The following is a 24,502-nucleotide window of genomic DNA, read 5'->3' as shown; positions in this document are numbered from 1 at the left end:
TATAATTTCCAATGAAAGTAGAGCGCGTGTATTGTTTGTGCAGACTTTTGGACACGTGTCAGGGTTAAACACAGCTGAAGTTAATGTCATTGATCGTCTGTTGGATTGACTGGGAGCCCAGTAACGCCTCAATCATACAGACCCACAATTAATGTTAAATATAGCAAATAAATCCAAAACAACACCGATATCTGACTCTTTGCTTCTGCCGTCCCACCAAACGACAAGAACTGCCCTGCCTTTGTATCTCCAGGGCTGCAGCGATCCCCAGTGGCAGAACACGGCAAGTACATTTGGCGTGCAGCACACATGGACCCCACATGAATTTGGAGCAACACTGAAAGGTGAGGGGAGTGTCGGGGGGGGGTCCTTCAAAGAGGTCCCAGGGGACTCCCCGGAAAAGATAATTGATAGCTAAAAGGCGCCATTATTTCCTTTTAAAGATGTTAGACCCATTGGAGCATGTGCCATAACGAGTGTTCTGATAATACTGTAGTTTTACTGTTATCTCCCTAAGTTTAGTGTAGACAGGTGTCGAGGTTTGGCAAGGTTGTGTGCAAACAAAGTGTTTATTGTCAATGCTCAATGTCAATGTTTCAAGTTAAATGTTATGGTAAAATGTGATCCTACTCAGATTTTTTGACAGTTTTGCCGTATTGCGCAGGGGATTTGCTGGGTGTTGGGACCCTTGGGAGGCCAAGTAAAGGCCTCAGCAAAAGCTTGGGCGAGCCCCAGAAGAAGGACCCCGCCAAGCATGCGGGCAGCAGCCAATCTCCTGCCACCAAAGAGCGCGAGACCTTCCGTGGCGCCGTCCTCGGCATCATCATGTGAGTCGCGCAGACCTCTCCCTGAAATAAACGGATTATCTGTGATTTTTGTTTGCCTTTCCCTTCAAATAGCTGTGTGTGTGTGTGTGTGTGTGTGTGTGTGTGTGTGTGTGTGTGTGTGTGTGTGTGTGTGTGTGTGTGTGTGTGTGTGTGTGTGTGTGTGTGTGTGTGTGTGTGTGTGTGTGTGTGTGTGTGTGTGTGTGTGTGTGTGTGTGTGTGTGCCTTGAGCAGTAGTGTGCCAAAGCTCCTTCAATTCTATAACCACCTCTTTTCCATCAAATATCATAGTTCCAGTAAAATGTAGGAGTCAGAAGCGGCAAGGCATTTTTAATATATTTTTTTATATCAGCACAACGTGGCAGCGATGCCCATAAATGTAGGAACAATTAAAATAGGCGCTTGCTTTTCTCAACATAGAAAGGGGGCAATATTAACAAAATTGCAGACTGTAGACTGCAATTTTGTAGACTGTCCATGACCCTCTGGGAAATACCTCCTCATAGAATGTTGTCGTATGTTTTAATGATATTTTAATGCTATTTTATAGCAATTAACTTCCCCCAGCTTTGTCTACGTATGACCAGAGGAATTAAATCAGCCTTCATGTAAAACCTATTTTGTTTCTCTATTTTGCAGGCAGCAGCCCAGCCCTCAGAAGTCCAGTGAGAGCTTGGAATCTCCGACTTGTGGATCCCTCACAGCCACAGAAAAGCACATGCTGGTGAGGTTAAAACGGCCTTCAAATTTGCATTTTATGCAAAAATCCGCTGTCCCAAAAATGTTTTATTTATCTTGTTATGACATTTTCTTGTGACATTCCATGGCGGTTGAATAAATCTGAGTGTTTCACTCTGGTTCTTGTTTATCTTGTAAGATTTGATTCTCCTTTTGATACAACCCACCCAAAAATAAGCACTCAATGATATTTGTCAAAAAGGGATTTTTTTCTTTTTGCGTACAGTACTAGAGATTCAGAAACAAATTTATTATGCATGCCCCAAATAAAAAATGTTCACATATGTCATAAAATAGGAAGTTTAAAATAGAAACAAATGTTGATATACAAAAAAATTGTCAAAATACAATATACCTCAAAATAAATAATAAAGCAGTAACCCTCTGTATCAACAATTCAAAATGTAAAAGCAGGAAATTCTGCAAGTGAGGAAGTTGAAGTTTCCCTCGAAAATCCTGACTGTTCCTTGGAGCGCTTGGCTGACGGCGCATAACAAGTCCCCCTTCTATTCCCCTAATGACTCTGCACCGATTGGTCCCGTCAGAGATACCAGAACTACGTCCGTAACGGCATCGACACGGAGAACCTGGCTCGCATGGAGGACTCGAGGCTGCACAACGTTCTGGAGCTGCTTCCCTCCCACCTGAAGAAGCGAGCACACACCCTGGAGCTGCTCTCCGTCGAGATGAGGGAAGAGCACTCGCTCAGTGCCAAGAAAGCCACCGGTACGCTGCTTGAGTGACACACCCGGTGCTTAGTGCATGGCAGGCAAGGCCTCCACCCCGGACTTCCATCGCATGTGGGCCGATGGTGACTTCCACGCACGACTCTCAACCTTTTCTAACCCTGTTATCGCATGTCTCTTTGTGACTAAACTTCACAACTGGACGGAATGAACCGGAAAACGCATTTTGCTTGACCTGCTTTAGTTTCGCGTGAACATAAAAAAGTATATTTTATTGTTACTCCTTTGTTTTCTTTGCTCTTCAATGTTTCCGTACAATAGCTCTCCCCCCTCTGCTTTAACTGCATTAAGAAATAGGGCTGTCACAACCAAAATTTTGGAAGTTTTATTTTGATTTTATTTTTATTATTTTTTTTATTTTTTTTTAATTTTTTTAATATATTTTTTTAAACCTGTGCTGTCAGCATGCTGGGCATACAACACAGAGTATTTTTATGCTACAGCATCCAGGACAGAGTTAGTCTGCAAGTGGAGTTCAAATTTTGGAAGTTTTAGTTGCCGATGAAACTGTCATACAAATAAAAAAATAGTTTAATTATAATTTTTTTGTTCAGTTTATGTCTCTATCGTTGTATGAAAATAATAATAGTGTAATAATACTCAGAATAGCCATCTATTCATCTAATGGAAATGTAGTATTCACATTTTATTTACTGCAAAATCTTTAACTTTGGCTTAAAACTGCCCTAACATTTCGATTGAAAAATTGTATGACTGTGGAATCTAAAGATCTTTCCAAAATTATTGCAATTCGCAATCAGGTGATTATGTAATAACTTTTACAGTTGTTTTTCAGAAATAAACCGTGGTTAAATTTTGCCAGCATATGATGACATGTTTTTCGTGTTGCCAAACTACTTATGTGGATAATGGAAATACATTTACAGATAAGACGCATTGTTTGTGTTTGCAGTGGACTTCATGCTTCAAGACCCGAGGCATAGAAATGAGGACAAGGTGGTAGATCTTCCTCCTCATAGAGCCGAGTAAGTGTCAGAAATCTGATTGAAGATTTATCCTATTTTAGAAGCTGACCCGCCATCGTGTTTCAAGGCCCTAACATCTTAAAAACCCTGGATTGGTCGCGACCTAACCCTTTCCTTAATATTGTAAAGTAATTGTAATCCTTCCTTCTCATCCCCTTAAAGGGATATTCTTCCCTGGAGCGGGGGACACTTTGTCGGAAAAATTAGTATTCAGACGAAACGTCAACACCAATTTCATCCCTGTGTATCTCAAAGTGAGGCCCCAGAGGGGATCAACCAGTCTAGCACCTGTATTAAGGAGTTACACCTTCCAGCGTCTCATAAGATGAATTATTTAAGCGATACATCTTAAAGAATATATAGAAAGGAGGTCTTTGTTGTTTTAGATGGTTCTACATGGTAAACTATTTTTGATGCGTACCCTTGATGCAATCTCCGACTTGCTACAGAGACCCAAGATGTATCTCTTAAATAATTTAGCTTTGAGATGCTGGAAGAGGTATTTCCGGGATTTCACAGGAGCGAGGCTGGTCGACTCCCTCTGCAGCCTTACGTCAGCCTGCAGTCCCTCAGTATCTATAACTAACAACTGTGTTCCGTGTATGTGGTTGATCTCTTCCGTTTCTGACCTCCAGACTGGACATTCTGCCAAAACCATGGCACAAGTCCTTTGCTTCTGCCAAAAAGAAAATGGCAGAAATGCTTCACACCATCAACCCCACTATGCTGCAGGTTCTGGACCTGTGGCACGTGTCTTACAAGTAAGTGTAGCCCATCCAATTCATGTTTAGCCCTTGAGATTGTATTGTATGAGATTTTGTTACATAAATATTTTGTAATTAAAAATTACACATGAAAGGGAAGGGAAACAACATTTTTCAACGGTTTTAACTGAAAGAAACCAAATTAGGAAAAAAAAAAAAAAAAAAAGGAAGGCAAGGGTCAAAGAGAAGGGAGGCAGGTAACAGAAGGTACAAATGTCTTTGTGCCCATAGCGTCCCCATAATAAAGAACATAAACCAGTAGGAGCCTGACACAAAAATAACTTTATTTTTCAGAAAGAATGCTGCCGGGAATCTACTCTTGGTTCATCTTGGCATTTTGATGTATTTCCTTTCTCTACCTCTTCCTCAATTTTCTCTCTAATAGCTTTGTCAAGTAAACTCTGCTTTTTGTATGAATTTAAAAATAAAGTCCCGCTGATTGGAGCACTTAATAACAATGAAAGTGTGACGAAACCCCCAAACCAGTTCTGTGAGGTAAATACCGATGCGTTTTTTAAATTAATGGATGGGGTGGATGGGGACGGCAGAAACCAGCTTCAAGATCTGCTCTTAAAAGCCTCGTTCGCACCAGCTCTTTGAAGCATACAAACGCTAGGTTAGGTCACGGGCGCCTCAACACTTATTCCCAGGAATAATCAAGGTATCAAACCAGCAGCCCACCAATTGCCAGATGGATACAGGATTTATCGCACCAGGAGAAACGTCTGATGTCAGCTGTCAATTTAATACAATTTTATTATATAATAAGTATGTAGGTCAAGGATGATCCCACTATCATCTTCCCCTTTCGGACTTTGTCTTTATTTTTGTTCCCCGCAGAAGTCTACGTCTGATCGATGTGCAGAGCTTCCACAGCAGGGATCATTCCATAATGCTCTCTCAGTTCCTTAAAATTGTCACCGGTCACATTGAGAGTACCAAAGAGGTGCTGGTTGAAAAGTAAGTCCACGCCCCCAGTTGACGCTCGTTGCAGGAGACGGCTGTCTCCCATCTGTAACACAGCAATGGTGCTGAAAATAAATGGCAATCAAATTCACAATAACAAGTAACTACATGTCCCTGAATGTGTTGTGATGGTGTATTGACCTACTATAATTTCATTACTACCATCATTTGTTTAAGTAATCTACTTTTGACTATTTTCTAAAAACAAGAATGGCGAAGGTTCAGTGAAGGCTTAACTTGGAGCAAAATCATTTGCTTGTCATATTCGGTTTGTTCAACTGTAGTATTTGTTAGGAATTGTATTTAGCATCGCATTATGTATATGCATTTGCCCGCCGTTTGGGATTGCCCTTGGTAATTCCACTTCACTCTGCCCCAGATGGTTTCCTGAGATCAACGAGATTTATTACCAGGGCTTCAAGCGCAAGTGGGTGCCAAGCATCAACAACACCAAGCAGCTGCAGTCTTTCTTCAACTGTTTGTCCACCATGATGAGCTTGCAGCTGCAGAGCCTGGCATTAGACTCCATGAGCGACTACGTACGCCTCATCTGCGGAGACCCGGTAGAGCATCGTTTAACTCTGTCCACTGATCTGCGGTTGTGACACTGCATTGGAAGTCGGTAGTTCCCACTTCCAAGCGAAATGTGTTCGGGGAAACATGGACCTAGTTTGGCTTAAGTAGAAGAGCAACTATCAGGTTACATTTGAAATGGATTTACAATCATGGGCTTATGGATAAAATCGTTTGAAAAAAATAAATGTAATTACTGGCAGCAAAAGCAGATGAATGTAGGTGTAGTTTGCAGGTAAAATTCTTTTTTACATTTTAGCCCATCACAGGGGTAAACATAGTTCCACTGTCATGGCACAGTAGCAGGGTGGTAGTCAGTCGACAGATGGTGAAATACTGTGTTTGTGACTAAACTTGACCCTATTTATTGCTGCCTGCAGCAATAAATAGGTTTCGTCGTGGTAGGTAGGTGTTACAGTTTTCCAGGTTCTCTGAAACACAGCACGAGTGACAATGTTCCGAGTTTACATTGAACGCCACTAAGGCTACACAGCGCAACTCTCTGAATGCTAATGACCAGAGAGACGTTAACCGGACTTATAAAACATTGTTTCTTGATGTTACAAGTTGAAAATTTCCAGCAACACTGTTCCATTCAAACAGACTCAACAATGCATGCATCCTCATAGACGTTTCATCAACTTTTTAAACTTTTGGGACTAAAATAAAACACGTTTCAGGCCAGTTGCTCTGGAGCTGCGCGCAAACTCCATGTGTGAGATACAAACACGGAATTTGTTTTTGACTGACGTGGAGGTGAGTAAGGAATGTCAACGTTAAAATTCCGCCAGCTTACTGTGCGTGGCGCGTGTAAAATAAAATGAGTGTGTCAGTCTTTTGTGACGTGTTTATCGCACCTGTTCATATCGCAATGACGATGAAAATACGATTTCTCCTGCTCCAGAGGGCAATTATTTAAATCGACAGCTCAGGCATTTGAGTGGCATCGAAATCTGTGTTGCTATTCGGTCCATAATATGCCGATTGTATAGACATCTTGGCACTGGGCTTCGGTACCCAACCCTAGTTACGACTGGCTCGAATGCCACAAAATAAGGGACACAACACTAGGTCAGATGTGAACATAATGTGTTTGTATGTCCGAAGCAACCACTACAGAGCGATGGAGTCTACACCACGCACCTCGTGCAATGCCAAGGCCCCCCCAGAGCCACAACCTGCTCATAACAAATTGGATGATGATGTCACAAAGCGTCCCAGTCCACAAACTCCTCTCACTCCCCCACCCAACCAGAAGTTTTAGAGCGTTGACGTATTGGCATTGGGCGAATGTTCTGCTACTTCTGGTAAAATGTAATTGTTTTTTTCTCTAATTCCTGCTCCAAATATGGATCAAACTTGAGCCACGGTGTGTCTGAGATGTCCAGGTTGTAATGAACCAATGTCCGTGGCTTCAGCGATTGTCGTGTTCCCGACTGGACTTTTTAGCCCTAATAAATTCCAAGGAGGATAATAATAATTATAAAAATGTCAGCAGTAACAATGTGGTTCAAGCACAGCTGAGGCCACGAGCTGGCAAAGTCTGCACTAGCGCCTGCAGAGTAGAGGGGTGGGTATCGGTGGCTCTGCGGAGTGACACGTCTCCCCATTACAGAAGTATTACTATTTAGAAGTAAAGACCATTGCACAAAAAATCCAATGTTACAAAATAAAGTCCCACACCAACAGAGACGGCGGTAAAGTTAAAGAGAACGATGGAGAGATGTGCGTGACGCGGCACGGGTGTGCAGGTTTTGTTTTGTTTCGAAAGAAAACAAGTCTACATCTAAAATAAAAAACCACACCGCCCTGTCTTTTTCTGAAGGGCAGAGCGGGATTGCTCCCATCGGGGTGGAGCAGAACCGTTAGTTCTCTTAGTTGTGTTTAAGTTTTTCATTTCATAGTAGAGAACAAATCTAAACTATAAAAATGGAAAATAATCTAAAATAAATATTAGATTAACTAACCCTAACCCTAACCCTAACCCATTTGTAATAAAAAAAAGAAAATATTTTTTACATCAAATTGCTATATAATTTCCTCACCTCCTTAATTCACTGGGTACGACAACCTGAAAGTTGCTCTTTAAGGTAGTAAGGGATAATGTTTAGCCAGCAAATTAATCAGGTCTCGTACCACTCTGCAGTGGTTGGAGAAACGTGAAGTCATCTATCAGTCTTCCTTTGTAGTTTCTATCTGGCGTCACACTTTTTCCAAGTAGGAGGTCGGGTTTCTCCAATTTCCGACTTCAATGGAACTCACTAATAGTGCACACAACCAAAAAAAAGACAGTGTCTAGACTGTTGGACAAGAATATGTGGAAGATGCACAGCAGACCCGTGAGGTTTGGTAGAGGTATATTCATCTGTTTTAGTAGTGGGCCTTTCCTGAATGCCTTGCAATTATTATTATTTTTTTTGTTTTTATACATCTCCTCAGATGTCGGTGCAAGACTATGAGCACCCCGGCTTCGTGCTGCGCCTCGTCCTTGACGACAAGGAGATCAAGTTGGAGCCGAGCATCCTTGACTTTGAGATGGCGATGCTCAAAGTCTTCGACTTCATGCTGAACACCATCGGCCAGGTGCCTCGCATGGATAGCAGGCTCTACCCAGACTGGGTGAGGTGTGTGTGTGTGTGTGTGTGTGTGTGTGTGTGTGTGTGTGTGTGTGTGTGTGTGTGTGTGTGTGTGTGTGTGTGTGTGTGTGTGTGTGTGTGTGTGTGTGTGTGTGTGTGTGTGTGTGTGTGTGTGTGTGTGTGTGCGCGCGCGCAAAAAAGAAAGGATGTACAAAAGGTAGAAAGTAAATATCTTTGTCTTTTTTTTTCTCTGATTCTCATGATGTCATCACATACATGCATATGCAGCCAATATGCTAATTTCATGATGGATAAAACTATAGAAAACCTAATATTAGTCATTCCCAAAGAAGAACAAACTGATTTCTGAATATTTTATAATGCCGTGTTCAAGGTTTGCAGCCATGAAAAGACAGTTTTATGACCGGCCCGTATTTAAATTTGCATGACATCAAATCCTTTAAAAAAAAAAATTTATTTGATTATTATTTTTTTCATCGCCCCCTGCAGGGCAACCCATATGGAAGCACCCTGAGGCCCATTATTCTACCGGAGATCCTGGAGGCTAAGCGGAAGGAGGTGCACAGGGTGATCTGGGCTGAGGGCCAGGCGCCCATGGAGCACATCCACCGCTACGACAAGTACGCATCGCTGGTGTCCAGGCAGAAGGAGGAGGACGTGGAGCGGTTCCTCAGCGAGGAGCACTCCTGCCAGGAGATCATGAAGGAGGTGATCCATTTCCAGGAGCTGGTCGACCAGATCCAGTACACCCTTGGCAAGGTGTGTGGACAGTGGGGTGTAGCCCTCGTGGTCTCATCCACATATTTAGATATTTACCAGATACTAAGGAACACCAGGTTCAGAGCTGTCCCACCGAGGTGATCAAAGTATAAAATATTCCCCTGGTAGTAAACATCGGTCAAGAATATACACTGTAAAGCCTGCTTACTCAGCGCTTTTTTGATAGTGATGAAAGGATGAAGCTTTTTTTTTTCCAGTTCAGTTCTTGAGAATTCACTCATGAAAGAGAGTTGTTCAGTTTGGTTCCGGTGATGTAACGTATGCTGAAGTCGGGGGAGTCGGGGAATGGATTTCTCACGGGAACCATTTCACTCTGTCACAATTCCTTTGTTTTTGGCGGAATGCAAATTTTGACTTTAATTTAGTCCTCGGCTGTTTTTTTTTAGCTTGGGGGGTCGAAGATTCAATTTCTTGGGAGAGGGACTCCAGACTCATTGTCATTGGAAAGTCGGAGTCTTGCGTCGCTAGTATTCAACTCCTCCAAAACAATGGGTTTGACTTGTCAGAAAGACAAAGATACAAACTTTGTCCACCCACATAGCTGTTACAATAATTGTGATTATTATTTTTTTTTCCATAAGCCATGATTCATTAGAATGCGTTAAAAAAGTTTGGTCACGGACAGAGCAGCGTACCGAGAGACCATGGCCACTTTCAAACTTGTCCGATTTTCCAAAACGGTTACAGCGGCTGGCGTCGGGAGGCTCAAACCTCGGTGGGAAAGTGACAGTTAACAGCTGCGAACAGGTTCATGGGGACACATGGATCCATCGCGGTATGTTAATGGCTTCCTGTTTGGACAGGCAGAACGTCTCGGGATGTTCGAGGTCCAGTCCCACGATCTGATCCGCGCTCTGGTCAAGCGTGCCACCGCGCTGCAGGACAAGCTGATCGAACAGATGCTGAAGGACCACATGGAAATAAACAGCAAGTGAGTGGGGCTGGGACACCCGCGTATTTGTTCAGCAGCATCTGGTGCTGCTGTTCAAGCCGTCTTATCATCTGAACAGTGGCGGGGGAAGTACTCACACCTTTGTACTTCAGTGATAACCCAAATACCCCGACACGAAATGACTCGTAAAAGTGAAAGTGCCACATTGCCCTTTCTACTTGGAGTAAAGTACATAGGTACTTTCTGTAAAATGAACTTATTTGAAGTAGAAGTACTTATCATATCCAATGGCCTGATATAGCAGAGCTTATAATACAGTATGAAGTACTGTTGTACCTTTTTCTCTGCAGATGATGTTCATGCAAATTACAATTTACAGATTAAATACTTGAAATGATGTCAGTCATTTGCAAGGACATGGGCGTAATTAATTATTGATGAGCACCTTGATAGATCTAGTCCTTGATTTATTCATTTTTTTGTAACACAACTGTTATAAATATAGAGGAGTAAAAATAATATATATTGACTCGAAAATGTAGTGGAGTGAAAGCCTGAACGTTTGTGAAACGGAATATACCTGAGTACATTTTTAAAGTATCTGTACCTGCTTAAGTACAGTAACAAAGTGCTTGGCCGCTCTCCACCACTGCCTGAGGACGTCCACTGTTGTGATTAATAACAGGCTTTTCCGCTTCACTCCGGTCTGCCGGGGCGAAAACCCGTCCTTACGCCGCGTCGCCGTTCAGCCTCGGAGCGGAGCGTTCTGTACACCTGCGGGAATGGCCTCCGCCCCCCATTCTGTTTTTAAATGAGACTCAACTGCGGCACTGCCCTGGATGCGTCCCAGTGGTGCATCTAAGCTCCATGCCGCGCAATAATAAGATCCCATCGCAGCCACTCGCTCGCTGTCACACCCTTTACCCGTGACACTGAGCTGTAATACCCCCCACCCCGCAGGCTCTGCGGAGAATTTGAGAGCATCGCTGAGACGGCGCTGGGCACGCCTCCCGACACACAGAGGCTGATGGAGCTCAAGGTAACAGAGTCTCCCCTTTGCCATGTCTCCTCCTCCCCAAGTCTCCATCACACTAACTGGCCTGCACATGTCTCGTCTCTTGACGGTCAAAGCGTTAGTGTTTGGAGCTTGACAGCTCCAGTGGATTTTAGTATTGGGCTGGAAGAACATGGCTATGAGGAGGAGTCAGAGGGGGAGACCGACGGAGAGTAAATTATGTTGAATAAAAATATTTTCATTTTCATTATATATGTGTATTGTTGTTATCATTATTATTAATAATAATATTTATATTTAAATTCAGAGGGAGTCATTATACATGAAAGATATGCGTTCGATTTTTTATTATTTTTTGGATGAAAGCTGAATTATTTATTGAGAGGAACTAAAATTGAATTAAACTGAAAATTAAAAATACATTAAAGTCTGACAATTCTTCCTATTTATTGTTTATACTGTACCTACATATATATTCAATGTATTCTATGAAACTATTTTCATACTTTGTATGTCCATTGGAATATAGATATTTTTTGAAGTGCCACCTCAATATTACCATTCAAAATGTCTTGGCAGTAGGGAAAATATTCCTTCGATGGTGAATGAATAAAGATGGCTTTGCTTTGGTGTCTCCACTCTACCAGGCATTCGTTACCAAAGCAGAGACGGTGGACATGCCTTCGCTGGCGCAGAGACTGTCCGACTCCAACACCTGCCTGTGCTTCCTGATGGACTACGTCACCCTCGCGCCTTCGCACATGAGGCTCAACAAGCAGGCCTTCCAGTGGCCGTTGCGCATGTGCTCCATCTTCGAAGATCACCGACTGATGGTCAAAGACAGGACGGACCAGTACCAGAGCGGCCTCAAGGTCCGACCTCTGCTCCGAAGCGGCTTTTTACGCTTTTAATTTGTCTCTCTGTCTCTCTCTGTGAAAAAAAAAAAAAAAAAAAAGCAACAACAAAAAAAAAACAACTACAGCAAAAAAACAACAGACAGACAGAAAGATAAACAGGTTGAAATGGATATTTCAGTTTCGAGTTTTAATTCAAAGTGCTTTACACAAGGCTAGAATTAATATAATAATATAAAAGCATATAAATAAAAGGCTGAAAACAGATAAAAAGCATAATAAAATCAGAGAGATATCAGTGCAATTTATAACTATATTATATTTATTAAAAAAACATTTTAATTAATGAAAATTTTTCAGATTGGCAAGCCTAAACGCTGTGTCCTATACTGGAGTTAACTTATGTCGGAAAACAATGACTACTTCAGCCATCAGCGGAAAGACTGCCTTGACATCCACCCGTCTTCCTGCTTCCTCCTGTCTCAGGTTCGCTGTGAAAACTTTGTGGAGGAGCTGAAGACCTACGCCGTGCAAGTGGAGGAGTTCACCTCCTTTGGGGATCTGACGGAGCTCAGCAAGTACCTGAAGAAGGCTCAAGCCCTCAATGCCAAGCTGGAGATAGCCATGGATAAGGTACAGTGGACGTTTGCATTTGCTCCCGCTGCGCCCATGAGTAAAGATGAGTAAAGATGTAAAGATGATGGATTCACTGGTAAACTTGATAGTTCTTGATAGTTCTTGGGTCACATCTCTCCTAATTCTTCCCCTCCTTTCCGCCCCACCGTGATCCGTACAGATTGATGGCTTCAACCAGGAAGAAGATGCCTTTGGCTGGCCCGTGTCCCAGTACCCACAGCGCAAAGAGGTCCAGAACAAGCTTTTGCCCTTCCTGCGCCTCTATGAGTTGGCGTCTGACTTTCAGAATCAGCACCACCAGTGGATCTACGGGCCGCTGTCTGGTGTCAACCCGGACAAGGTACACACGGGAGGCTGCGTCTTCCTTTTTAGTTGACTTTTGTCACCGGATGGTTGCTTTGAAACCCCGTCCTCCTCCTGACCCAAAAAAACCCCACTTGAACCATAAAGGGCTGAAACTCATATTGAGTTGTTAACCAGCTGCTCTACTGGTCAGCACACACGTTCTACTTTACCCCTGACTATTTTCCTTATCGTTGTCTGGTTTTGGAACATTTAGATGATATGGTGAGAAACCAGCCTTAAAATGATCTCCTGGTACCACTGACAACTATTATAACACATATTTTGGTCAACGGTACTAAACCTTTTGCCGTATTCTACAGCAAAATGAAGTAACTTTAATCTATTTTGAATTAAGTACATTTTTTTCCTTGCCATCAAAATGCAATGCCGATGAATTCAGTTTTTTGCCCCCTTACTTGTGGTGTAATTCCATTTGCTAAGGTTGAGGGAGATGTTGGTAACTTCTGGCGCGGCCTCTACAAGCTGGAGAAAGGCTTCTCAGACTCGCCTCATGCCCTGAAGATCGCCACTGAGGTCAAGGGTGAGGTGGAAGCCTTCAAAGAACACATCCCTCTTGTACAGGTAACACCAAGCCAAAACGCGGAATATACGGCAGGCTCAAACTGTTGTTTCCATAATCAAAGTTGAATTACATGAAAGCCTGTTGTGCTACGTCGAGGAACTGTGCGTTGCTGTCCCTCCATCAATTGTCCATCCGGATATTTCCCCCTTTTGTAAAAATCATGTCTTCCTCTTTGCTCCTTTCCACGCCGATATTTGATGGACAAGGCAGTCAGAGGTGACAGCAAGGGTGCTGGAGGCGGATGTCGGATTTATTTTTCACTCGACACACACTCTAGTCTTAATGCTCATAGTGACTCAGCTTTCAAGCATTTTTGTCCATCTCACCCAGATTCAGATGAGAAGGTCAGTACCAATTTCATCCCTTTGCGCTTCCCCTTCAGGTGATGTGCAACCCGGGCCTGCAAGACCGCCACTGGGAGGCCATGTCGGCCGTGGTGGGCTTCCCTCTGAAGCCCAGCGAGGACCAGGCCTCGATGGCTCACTTTCTGCCCCTGAAGCTGGAGCAGCACCTGCTCAGCTTCGAGGCCATCAGCGAGGCGGCCAGCAAGGAGCACTCCCTGGAGAAAGCAATGGAGAAGATGGCGAGCGAGTGGTCCGACATGGTGTTCTGCTTACTGCCCTACCGGGAAACGGGCACCTCCATCCTGTCGTCTCTCGACGAAGTGCAGATGCTGCTGGACGATCATATAGTGAAGACGCAAACCATGAGGGGGTCCCCCTTCATCAAGCCTTTTGAGGCTGAGATCCAGTAAGGCGTAGAGACGGATTAAATCGTGCCATTAGAGATTTAAGGTTTAGCTTGTGCTTTTCATTTCTTAAGCGCGTGCTCATCCCTTCTCAGCGATTGGGAGGGCAAGCTGCTGCTCCTCCAGGAGATCCTGGACGAGTGGCTGAAGGTGCAGTCCACCTGGCTCTACCTGGAACCCATCTTCAGCTCCCCAGACATCATGACCCAGATGCCGGAGGAGGGGCGTCGCTTCACTACCGTCGATAAAACCTGGAGGGAGACCATGAAGAAAGTCAACCTGGTAACAACACTCGGTGGTCAAAGTGCGCGAGAAATGAAAAGTCTAATTTGGTTGACAGGTTTTGGTGTATACTCGGCCTCCCCCCCAGCTTAGTTCTGCAGCGCTCTCTATGACCTGATCTTTCTCTGGATATAAGGCGAAGCGATAGCAAGTCAATGAGTTTGGAAAGTAGAAATTTAAAATAGTAGATTTTGTCAATTTCTGCTAAATAGTAGAAATTTGAAAGGTAAAGAAAGATGAAGTCTGTCTCTAATTCAGATTGAACGTCATTTACGTGTAATGTTCATAAACACGGCTTCATAAGCTTGAGATTATTATTATTTTTTTTTTGGCCCTTTTCTACCTTTCTAATACTAGAAAGTTAAATCTTTGCCCTGTTTCCCTGCTGGGCGTTGCATCACTTGTGATTTGTCAGGTAGTACAGTTTATTTCACAGTAGCTGTCATAAAGTATATTACCGTTCATGAAATATATGGCTTTCTTTATTTGCCAGTGCCATTCTCTAGAAATGGTAAAATCGCCATTGACCTCAAGATTCTGCTAAAGTAACAGCATAGTGACCTTTCTGTCACCACATAGGACACTATTCATCAGTGGACCGGGCCTTTAATGCTTGGCTACCTGGAGTTTGTACTTGCAGTCCACTGTACAAATATCCATGATGAAATCACAGCTAACCCGCAGTGGACGACGGTCAAAACGACTCGGTGTAATAGCGCGGTAATATCAGTGTTTGTGCCAGGAGTGGGTGTGTGTGCGTGCGTGCGTGCGTGCGGTTCAAGTGTGCCTAAGGCATTATCGCTCATTAAAACAGAGCGCTGCCTGTAATGAGCCAGCCGCGAGATCTCATCCATTACCAAGATCTATTTTCTGACACCTGAAACCTGAGCAGGTGTGGTAGAAAGAGAGCGCAGGAGAGAGGGAGGCAAGATGAGACACAAAAACAAAAAGACGGCGAGTAATGCAAAGAGACAAATTTACAAGCAGACAAAGAACAAAGAGAGGGAGAGGGAGAGGGAGAGAGAGAGAGAGAGCAAAACCGCAAGCAAAAAGAGCAGGAGTGTTCCAGCCGGCCTCCCTGAAGAGTTTCCAAAGGGTAATTGGCGTCCTCAGCGGACCTGAAATGAGACACATCAATATCAGGCGGTGTCCTCCACAACGCCCAGCCTGACTGCACCATCAAATAGAAATTATGGATTTTGTCTGGAAGGAGCGAGTGCCGTCCCGAGTCACAAAGAAAATGAGGTCGCCGAGGGAAACGGGAGACTACACACGCACACGTGCGCACACGCACTGCACACACGCACGCACACACACACACACACACACAGTTATACGTGTGGGTCATCCGTTATGAGATGCTTTAGTCAGCAAGTGCTGCGATGCTAAACATTGGGGCCAGTGTGTAGCACCGCTCTGTGTCCTTGGCGTCATTCCGAGCATCTGTATGTTCATTTGTCTTGGCACGCGTGTGTGTGTGTGTGCTTGCTCACCCGTGAATCTGTGTGTTTGTGTGTGTGTGTGTGTGTGTGTGATTACAGTTAAAGGGTCATGGTTAAACGCGCTCCCTATTTTACAGCAAACCACTGAATGATTCTGATCATAAGTCGCGATCTTCTTGTCTATAGAGTCTAAATACTAAATGTATTTTCCGCCCTCTTTGCACCTCGTGTCCTCCTCTTGGAAAATATTAAATATTTTGGTTAATTAAGCTGAAGTAACTTTTCAACAAACATCTGCTGATGGCTTGTTGTCAATGTGGTCCCCTGATCTAATCTTCTGAGCTCCTAATCAAAACCTTTATTTTTATTTTTTTTTGTGTGTCTGTTTGTCACTGCCACACACCGCCATGTGTGCTCTTTTATAGGTTTGTCACTGAAGAAAAGTGAGAAATTTGCGGCCAAGCCCACGTAGAGAGAACGCCCCGTAGGTCTACATCAAAATAGGAGCCGCCACGCGGGCCTTCACCGTGTCTATAAAGTAGATCGTCAATGCATGAAATTGGAATCATCTCAATTCTAGGGTGTCGTTCCAGTGTGCCTCCTGAAGGACAAATAGGCTGTTGTGTCGCTTTCCAAAAAAACAAAACAAAAAAAACAGCCGACACCATCAATAGAACCACGGTCTTCCTGCTGGAGCGCTGCGATCAGAGCCGCCACTGGGAGCTGCTCAAGATCCACCGATGGTCTCAAACCGTCCTCGCGTTCCAACTCCTCCTTCCCATACTTACTATTTACTCCCTGCTTTAATGTGTCAATTATCCATTTCTTTGTCTACACAATCGTGGATTAAAAAAAAAAATTATAATAAATCCTGGGCGAAATTAATTGAAAAGACATGCTTCCTTGAACTTGCTTCCTTTTAATTATGCCGCCACACCACACCCTCCCGGTAACCCCCATGCCCTCTAATGGGCAGTGAGGAGGAGAGGCAACGACCACTGTGTTTCGAGGAGGTTTTCCGCACTAGGGTGTCAATGTGTAATAATAGAAAAATGGATTAGAAATGGATATGCAATAATATGCACAAATAGTAAGTAGCCTGCTCACATTAAGGCACATAATACAGGGAAGGGGTGTGTGTGTGTGTGCGTGCGTGCGTGTGTGTGTGTGTGTGTGTGTGTGTGTGTGTGTGTGTGTGTGTGTGTGTGTGTGTGTGTGTGTGTGTGTGTGTGTGTGTGTGTGTGTGTGTGTGTGTGTGTGTGTGTGCGTGCGTACGTGCTTGCACACGCGTACGTGCGCATGCACACGCGCACACGCATCTCATCCCTTTCCATCGCGAACTTGCCAAAATGATTCTGGTATGTGAGGTTATGTTCTATACGCTCCACATACATGTCAGGTTTTAGTATTCTGTATGGCCTTCGTTTTCTTGTACGGTGAAAATAAGTTTTGCCATTATTTTGTGGATTGTGTTTTTATTTCTGAGCTGTGGACATTTCTTCCAATGAGACCATCCATCTGTTTGCCTCATAATACTATATTATTACACATAATACTTGCATTAGCACATTGTTATCCATTCACCATGCTCATGAATAACTTCCCATGGGCAGACAGAAATTTTAAAATAGACCTTTTTATTTCATTATCTCCCTGAAGAATGGGACAAAATCACGGGATGAAATATACGAAAGTCTACGATCTGAAATCCCTCGGCTGCTCACGGCCAGGTAATTCGATTATATGTATTCACCCTGGCGAGAGTACAAAGGGACTGAAGTGATCAGCTTCCGCCCATTCAAATTCAACCAAATCAGTCTTTATAACTATGAATCTTCTCTTCTGATGGCACTAATGAGCTTGATGATTTGATTTAGCCTTTTATCTGGTAATCTGTTAGAGTAGCCCGATTCTCATCCACGGAGAGCAGACAATAAGGGAGGAAACTCGTGAAACGCAATCAAAAAGGGAATTAATCTCCCAAAATGGTGCACCCTGTCCTCCTTATTTTTTTCCCTATTGGCATTGTCCAAATGACTCGTTTTCATGGCTACAAAGGGTGATTTGTGAAAGGCTTAGCAAATAGAGGCTGCCTATTACCACTCCTTTATAACTTGCTTTTTTAAGTAGAGCCCAGGAGGAAGACGGGGGGGAAGGAAAAAAAAAGCTATTTTGGCGTGACTCATTATTTAATTTACAGCCACGGCTTTGACTTCAGCCCACGACGGGTAACAAGAAATCAATCCCCGACCAAGAGCAGGCGAAAACAATTATTATCCTTTTCTCCGTGGCCTGTGTGCGGGGGGGCCGCGGCGCAGAGAGAATGCGTCTCACCATCGCTCAGCTGCTCTTTATTGGACTCTGCCCTTTGCCGGGTACAAAGCAGAACCCGTCACGGGTCAAAGCATCCCGGCGCGTCATCTGGCCACTATTGATTTGTAATCTTTGTGCAGAAGCGCAGGGACTGTAAACACGTCTGTATTGCCCACAACGCGAGGCTAATTGGACCTGTTGGGTACGATCGCTGGAACTCTCTGCATAGCATTTAGTGATACCGCGCTGAAGTTTATCGATGTTGGCGTCTGGCGTTGTGGGCGTGCCCGTACTGAAACTATGAACGCAGGGCCCCACCCCGGCACTTTATTCCTTCGCCTTTCTCTCGTACGGCTTCGTTATGAGTTTACATTCCTATGACGGCGTGCGTTACGAGTGCTTTGTGTGGGGGTTGCCCACGTGCCCGCGGAGAGCTTCGGTGTTTGTCCTGGAAAGGTTTTATTTATTTATTTTCATTTTTTTGGTGTTTTCTTTGGGCCCTTTCTGGAGATGTGAGATGAAGGTGTTGGAGCTGTTGCACAAGCATCAGAATAAGTGTCGGCCCGAGATCTGACTAGAAAACCGCGATCCGGTTGTGGATTATCTGGTGTCCCGCGGCAGAAAAAAGGCAATTCAGTTCTAAGCACTGGACTAGACACTTATAACTACCAACCGTGCTCCGCATTCGTATTCTATTACTGCACATTATTATACATCTAACTCTAACTTAAGAAACTGGGTTCTGTATACTTGACAACCCATTACACGATTCCCGAAAGTGTATTGCCGTTGTTTGCCTTTAATGTTTTTTGTTTGTTGTTTTTAATCTTCTGCTCATTCCAGAACAAGCATGTGTTGGCGGTGGTCGCCATCGACAAGATGTTGGAGAAGCTGAAGAAGTCCAATGAGCTCCTGGAGCTGATCCTGAAAGGTCTCAACGACTATCTGGAGAAGAAGCGCCTCTACTTCCCCCGCTTCTTCTTCCTTTCCAACGACGAGCTGCTGGAGATCCTCTCGGAGACCAAAGACCCCACCAGGTAAACGGCCCCTTCTAGGTAATTGAAATACTAGATAAAAAATAATAATGATAAAATAAACAGCTAAAAGCAGCTTAAATGTCGTGGAATGGATAGATAGATACCTTATTCATCCCCGGACTCAAATTGGAGCGTAACAGTAGCATACATCAAAAACAAAAAATAAATAAAACAATGTAAATATCCAGTAAGCTCGTTGCTTGTTCCTCTTACTTATAAAGAGATAATTAAGTACAATAGGTACAGAAATAGTACAGTATGAACTCTAGTTCAGGTAATAATCACTTCTGAAAATGCAGTTGTAAAATTCATGCAAGTAAGGACAAATTGCAGAATTTAAACATGCATTTTCCAAATTTTCAAGTTGGATTGACCAGGTATGAGCAGCCTCGTGATGACTCTCGACGTCTCACCGCATGAATCAACCGAGGGGAGCAATCACTCGACTCGATTGTGAAGCTTGATAGATGCACCGCCATGCCCCCCCCACTCCCCTTCTAAAGTGTGGAGGACGCTTTGTGCTTATCCTCTGGAACTACTTTTTACAGGAGATGAAATACACCAATCAGCATTAAAATTACCACTAATAACCACTAACATTGTGTAGCTCCCCCTCTTGCCAAAACAGCTGTGACCCCTGTGAAGGTGTCCTGTGGTATCTGGCACCAAGACGTCAGCAGCAGATCCTTAAAGTCCTGGAAGTTGTGAGGTGGGGCCCCCATGGATCGGGCTTGTTGTTCCAGCACATCCCACGAATGCTCCATCGTATCCAACCCTAACCCCACCCATCCACACGATGTCGAAGAAATCGTGATTCATCAGACCGGGCCACCTTCTTCCCTTGCTCCATGGTCCAGTTCTGATGCTCATGTGTCGGAGCTTTGGGAGGTGGACAGGGGTCAACATGGACGCTCTTGACTGCTCCCATACGCAGCAGGCTGTGATGCTCTGTGTGTTGTGACACCTTTCTATCATAGCAGCATTAACTTTTTCAGTAGCTCTTCTGTGGGATCGAACTAGACGGGCTGGACTTCACTCCCCACGTACATCAATGAACCGTGGGCATCCATGACCCTGTCGCCGGTTCACCGGTTGTCCTTCCTTGGACGACTTTTGGTAGATACTAACCACTGCATATGTGGAACACAAGACCTGTGGTTTTGGAGATGCCCTGACCCAGTCGTCCAGCATCACAATGTGCTCCTTGTCAAAGTGGCTCAGATCCTTACGCTTGACTATTTTTCCTGCTTCCAACATCAACTTCAAGAACTGACTGTTCACTTGCTGCCTCATACATCCCACCCCTTGACAGGTGCCACTGGAACCACGTGATCAATGTTATTCACTTCACATCACGTCACTGGTTTTAATGTTGTGGCTGATCGTTGTATATTCTACTTGTTTTTGAACGGGCACACCACAAGTTTACTTCATTATAGATAGGACATTGGAAAAAAAAAAACTGTCACACAAAACTAATTGCAGCCATTGTTGAGAAATGAGCAGATGCTTCAATCGAGACACAATTCCAAGCAATGTCCCTTATTGTCAAGAGTGAGATGCAACTCTAAGAAAAACAATTATAGACTTAATAATACAATGGTATTAAGGGCTGAACGATAACACAGATGATAGCGTAATATGAGAGTTTTGTTATCGTAACACCGCAACATAGCTAAATGTTGTCTTTATGTACATTTTTGGTACAATGATGTGTGGGTTATGCATCTACAGTACATTAAACCTCCAGATTGCACAACCAATCAGAAAGACAAACTTCAACCATACGCCAAGGAAATCAAACCATACATCACATACATATACAGAAAATAAAGCCCCCGACAGTGGAGGGCTGGGAAATGAAAGAAAGTGAAAGTGTAAGAGAAGAAAGCAATTTCACAGAGCCGGGGCCTTGGAAAACTAATTTCAAGCCTTGAAAATCCTGTACTAACTGTGAGAATTTAATTATAGTGGTTCTTTACATGTACAATGCCCTGGCCTACTTTGCCCGCGCTTCCCCAGAAGCACAGCGCCGCCGATAAGCATCCTTTGTCTCATTTTACTTAAGGTATTTGGTTTAATAATGGCAGCCATTTCAGACAAAGGTTGCTTCCAGAAACCCTGACTCCTTCTCTATCTCAGTCCCTGTCTTTCTTTCTGTCTTTCTTTCTTTCTTTCTTGACTGCTTTTTCATCTTTTTCTCTCCTGCTTGAGAATTGGCATTAGGGGCACATATAGAGCCATCGGCTCCCCGGAAAGTTGGGGTTGTGTTTTTTTGTTTGTTTTTCTTTTGTTTTTTTTGCTGTGGCGTGCTTGGCAGTGTAGAGGCAGGGAACAGGCTTGCTTGTTTTTCTGTCCAGGCAGTAAATTCAGCGCTGGGAAAGGAGGGCTTGTAGTGCAGCAATGTGCAGGCAGGGAGGTGCCAATTCTGAGCCGCAGTGCTTTGGTTTTTTAATGCCATATTAAACAAGGGAGTGCAAGTCTATTGTCTATCTCGCTCTGCCAGGCAGCCGCTTCAACACAGAGCTTAACTATTAAATTAATTTCACTGTCTTTACCAGTATTTTCTTTTTTCACTTCGGTGGCTTTGGCTTTGTTCAGTGCGGCTTGTTTCGTGTTCTCCGGATGGTGGAGGCTGTCTTGCTCATGTTGCCCATGATTCCCAAATGTTTGAGGGAATGCATAATATTTATTTTTTAGGTCTGGATACTGTAATACATCGTTTGTTTTGAATTGCTGCAGAAGTTATTTTATTCTTGTAAAATAATCTGATCATTGCAACAATGCCACGAAATAACATTTACGTTATACCTTAAACAATTATTATTTCAATACGCAAACAAACAGTTGAGCTCTGCGGCCCTTTTGAAAAAAATTGCTGTGTTACATTCTGCAACACAACAATACTGTGAACTGTTTGGTAGGATATAAAGCTATTCACTATCCGAATGTGTAGTCTCTGGGTGTCCTACCCAGTGGCGAACTTAATTTGTTTTTTTATATTTTTTCTTCCTTGAGAAAGAAGTCCTTGAGAAACTAAAATACAAATTTCTCTGAGTGACACAGTCATTGCAGTGTGCCTGGGCAGCCGGCACCTTACAGTTACACTTCCACTTCCTGTTCCTTTGAATAATTCCCTGTCCTTTTAAAGGTCATGACGGAGATCCCTAAAATATAAAATAATTGTACATCATTTCCCATATATAATGATAATATAATACACTATTCATGCATAAAGAACTCAATGTTACAATGTGCTTTACTCAAAGAAAGAATTGAAAAGTTTGAATAAATCACAATAAAGGAGTCAAACAAACAATTCATAATTCAAAAGCAAGAAAAGAAAGCACATTTTATAAACAGCACACCATGATATAAAACTCACATAAAATCCTAAAAGAGAAAAAGTTAAAAAAATGCTAATTTAAACAAATGAGTTCTTAAGAGTTTTTTAATCTGTGAAAACGGGCCTGGATGGGGGAGCTGCGGGCTTGCCGGTTGGTATTTGTTAAAAATGACGCATTGTTTTCATCGAGTCATACCTGATGGTGCCTGGTGGCTCTGGAAAGCTGCTGAACATTTATAATTTCTCGTGGGATGTGCCTTGGTTTACATAATTGTCACTCAAGATTTCGGTACAAACTCTTAATTCAATAATGCTGGATCAGATTGGCTTTAACTTCCAAATAGAGGATTACGTCTCATGGGAGTGAACAGTTGCATTTTCACTAAACTGTGTTTCTCTCCGCTCTGCCTTCTGCAGGGTGCAGCCCCACCTGAAGAAGTGCTTTGAAGGCGTCGCCAGCGTCGTATTCACCGACGTGCTGGACATCACCCACATGCAGAGCAGCGAGGGAGAGAGGGTGGAGCTGCTGGAGCTCATTTCTACCGCCAAGGCCAGGGGCCAGGTGGAGAAGTGGCTCCTGGAGCTGGAGAACGGCATGATGGCGTCGCTGCACAAGGTGCGTCCCGCCACTTTTATCACGTTTTTTTTTACGGCTTATATTACTTGTGAAATGACTCAGTAAATGAACAATAGTCAAACTGTCACGTTTAGAGGATATTTTCAAATCGCGATCGGAAATGACAAAGAAGTGGATTGGTACATTTCTAGTATTTTTGTTCCAATATTCATTGCCAATAAATAGCGGGTCTGCAATAGGTAGTCATGTATCATTCCTCTTTTTTTTACACCACTATTATCGTGCCATGAAGTGGACAAAACGAAAAATGAACAACAAACAAAATCAGCCAAAAAGTGTTATGATTGTGACAGCCCTAGTTACACTAGTCACTACCAAACGATTGTACTTTGAGTGGATACGTACTGTATCTTAAAACAGTTCAAACGTGCCTTGAGTGTAAGCAGCTGGGGACGATCATTTTCCCATCACCCGTATTCAGGTCATCGGAGAGGCGATCGAAGCATACCCCAAAGACCTGAGGATCAACTGGGTGCGAGCCTGGCCGGGCCAGACCGTGCTGTGCGTCTCGCAGGTCTACTGGACCCAGCACATCCACGAGGCCATCGTATCCGGGCAGGAGGTGGGCAGTGCAGAAGCCGCGCACGTTCACGCATGGCGTCAATTTATTTTTTTGACATGCATTTGTTCCCTGGGTTACAATGGATATCACAGTCAAGCTTCTTTTCCAAGGCATTGTCATTAGAATTTGACGTTGCATTGTATTGTCACCTGCGTTGTTATTCTATTGAGTTTATTATATTCTTCCCAGATGAAGTTTTGCGCTAATTAGCGGTAAAGCTGAAACTATGGCATCATAGTCAAGGGGAAAATATCGCTTCAAAACAAAGGTTGTTCCTAAATCGAGTTCAATAAAAATCAGATTATTGTTATGACCCCTGACGAATCTCCTGCAGAAATAGACGTACTTGATGGAAATGCCACTTGAATAAATTGCCGTCTTCTAATTTGAAGTTTGCGATGCAGAAGCAGAATTCGGCCAGAACGTCTTATGTGCTAGAACCCCGGTACCTGGGTGGTGTTGGTTTGAATCGGTCTTATTAAGGGTACTTAAATCACATCAAATTGTAAGATCCTGTACCTATGAGCAGACACAAGTTATTTCGTAATTGGCATTGCTTATGGAGTGCAGCTCCCCGTGGGCACAGTATATTGGGAATCTAGTTTGATAATGCAGGTGTCAAGGAGGCCGTGCGTCGGTGTGTGGCCCGCGGACCAATGGCGGCCCCTCGTGGCCAATATGGTGGCACTATTTAAGTGACTGAAATTCTAACCGACGAGACCGCTACCAGCTTTATACCCCAGTATCATTCACTAAACACAGGCAATAAATCATTCTATAGCATGACCAACACAACATTGGAAACAGTCAACATATAAACTGCCCTTTCCTGTAGA

The 24,502-nt window shown here is 43.6% G+C and overlaps 1 protein-coding gene across 1 annotated transcript in view; it reads left to right on the top strand.

The window, feature by feature from the left end:
• dnah7 (dynein, axonemal, heavy chain 7) overlaps window positions 1–24,502 on the top strand; it is a gene marked incomplete at both ends in the record, with an annotated part of 94,980 nt that overhangs the window by 415 nt on the left and 70,063 nt on the right. The window contains 21 exons of the mRNA XM_080018912.1: window positions 254–344; window positions 665–827; window positions 1,464–1,548; window positions 2,108–2,288; window positions 3,222–3,294; window positions 3,930–4,055; window positions 4,899–5,018; window positions 5,404–5,587; window positions 8,037–8,216; window positions 8,684–8,953; window positions 9,778–9,905; window positions 10,827–10,905; window positions 11,529–11,753; window positions 12,222–12,368; window positions 12,532–12,711; window positions 13,158–13,298; window positions 13,682–14,049; window positions 14,143–14,329; window positions 18,928–19,121; window positions 22,885–23,083; window positions 23,526–23,666. Coding sequence (XP_079875038.1) covers window positions 254–344; window positions 665–827; window positions 1,464–1,548; window positions 2,108–2,288; window positions 3,222–3,294; window positions 3,930–4,055; window positions 4,899–5,018; window positions 5,404–5,587; window positions 8,037–8,216; window positions 8,684–8,953; window positions 9,778–9,905; window positions 10,827–10,905; window positions 11,529–11,753; window positions 12,222–12,368; window positions 12,532–12,711; window positions 13,158–13,298; window positions 13,682–14,049; window positions 14,143–14,329; window positions 18,928–19,121; window positions 22,885–23,083; window positions 23,526–23,666 — 3,462 coding nt within the window. The remainder of the gene's footprint in view (window positions 1–253; window positions 345–664; window positions 828–1,463; window positions 1,549–2,107; window positions 2,289–3,221; window positions 3,295–3,929; window positions 4,056–4,898; window positions 5,019–5,403; window positions 5,588–8,036; window positions 8,217–8,683; window positions 8,954–9,777; window positions 9,906–10,826; window positions 10,906–11,528; window positions 11,754–12,221; window positions 12,369–12,531; window positions 12,712–13,157; window positions 13,299–13,681; window positions 14,050–14,142; window positions 14,330–18,927; window positions 19,122–22,884; window positions 23,084–23,525; window positions 23,667–24,502) is intronic.

The sequence above is a fragment of the Zeus faber genome (assembly GCF_960531495.2).
Source record: "Zeus faber genome assembly, chromosome: 18".
In the NCBI taxonomy this organism is placed as follows: Eukaryota; Metazoa; Chordata; class Actinopteri; order Zeiformes; family Zeidae; genus Zeus; species Zeus faber.
The sequence above is the reverse complement of the archived record's forward strand: the minus strand, read 5'-3'. Positions and strand labels throughout refer to the sequence as shown.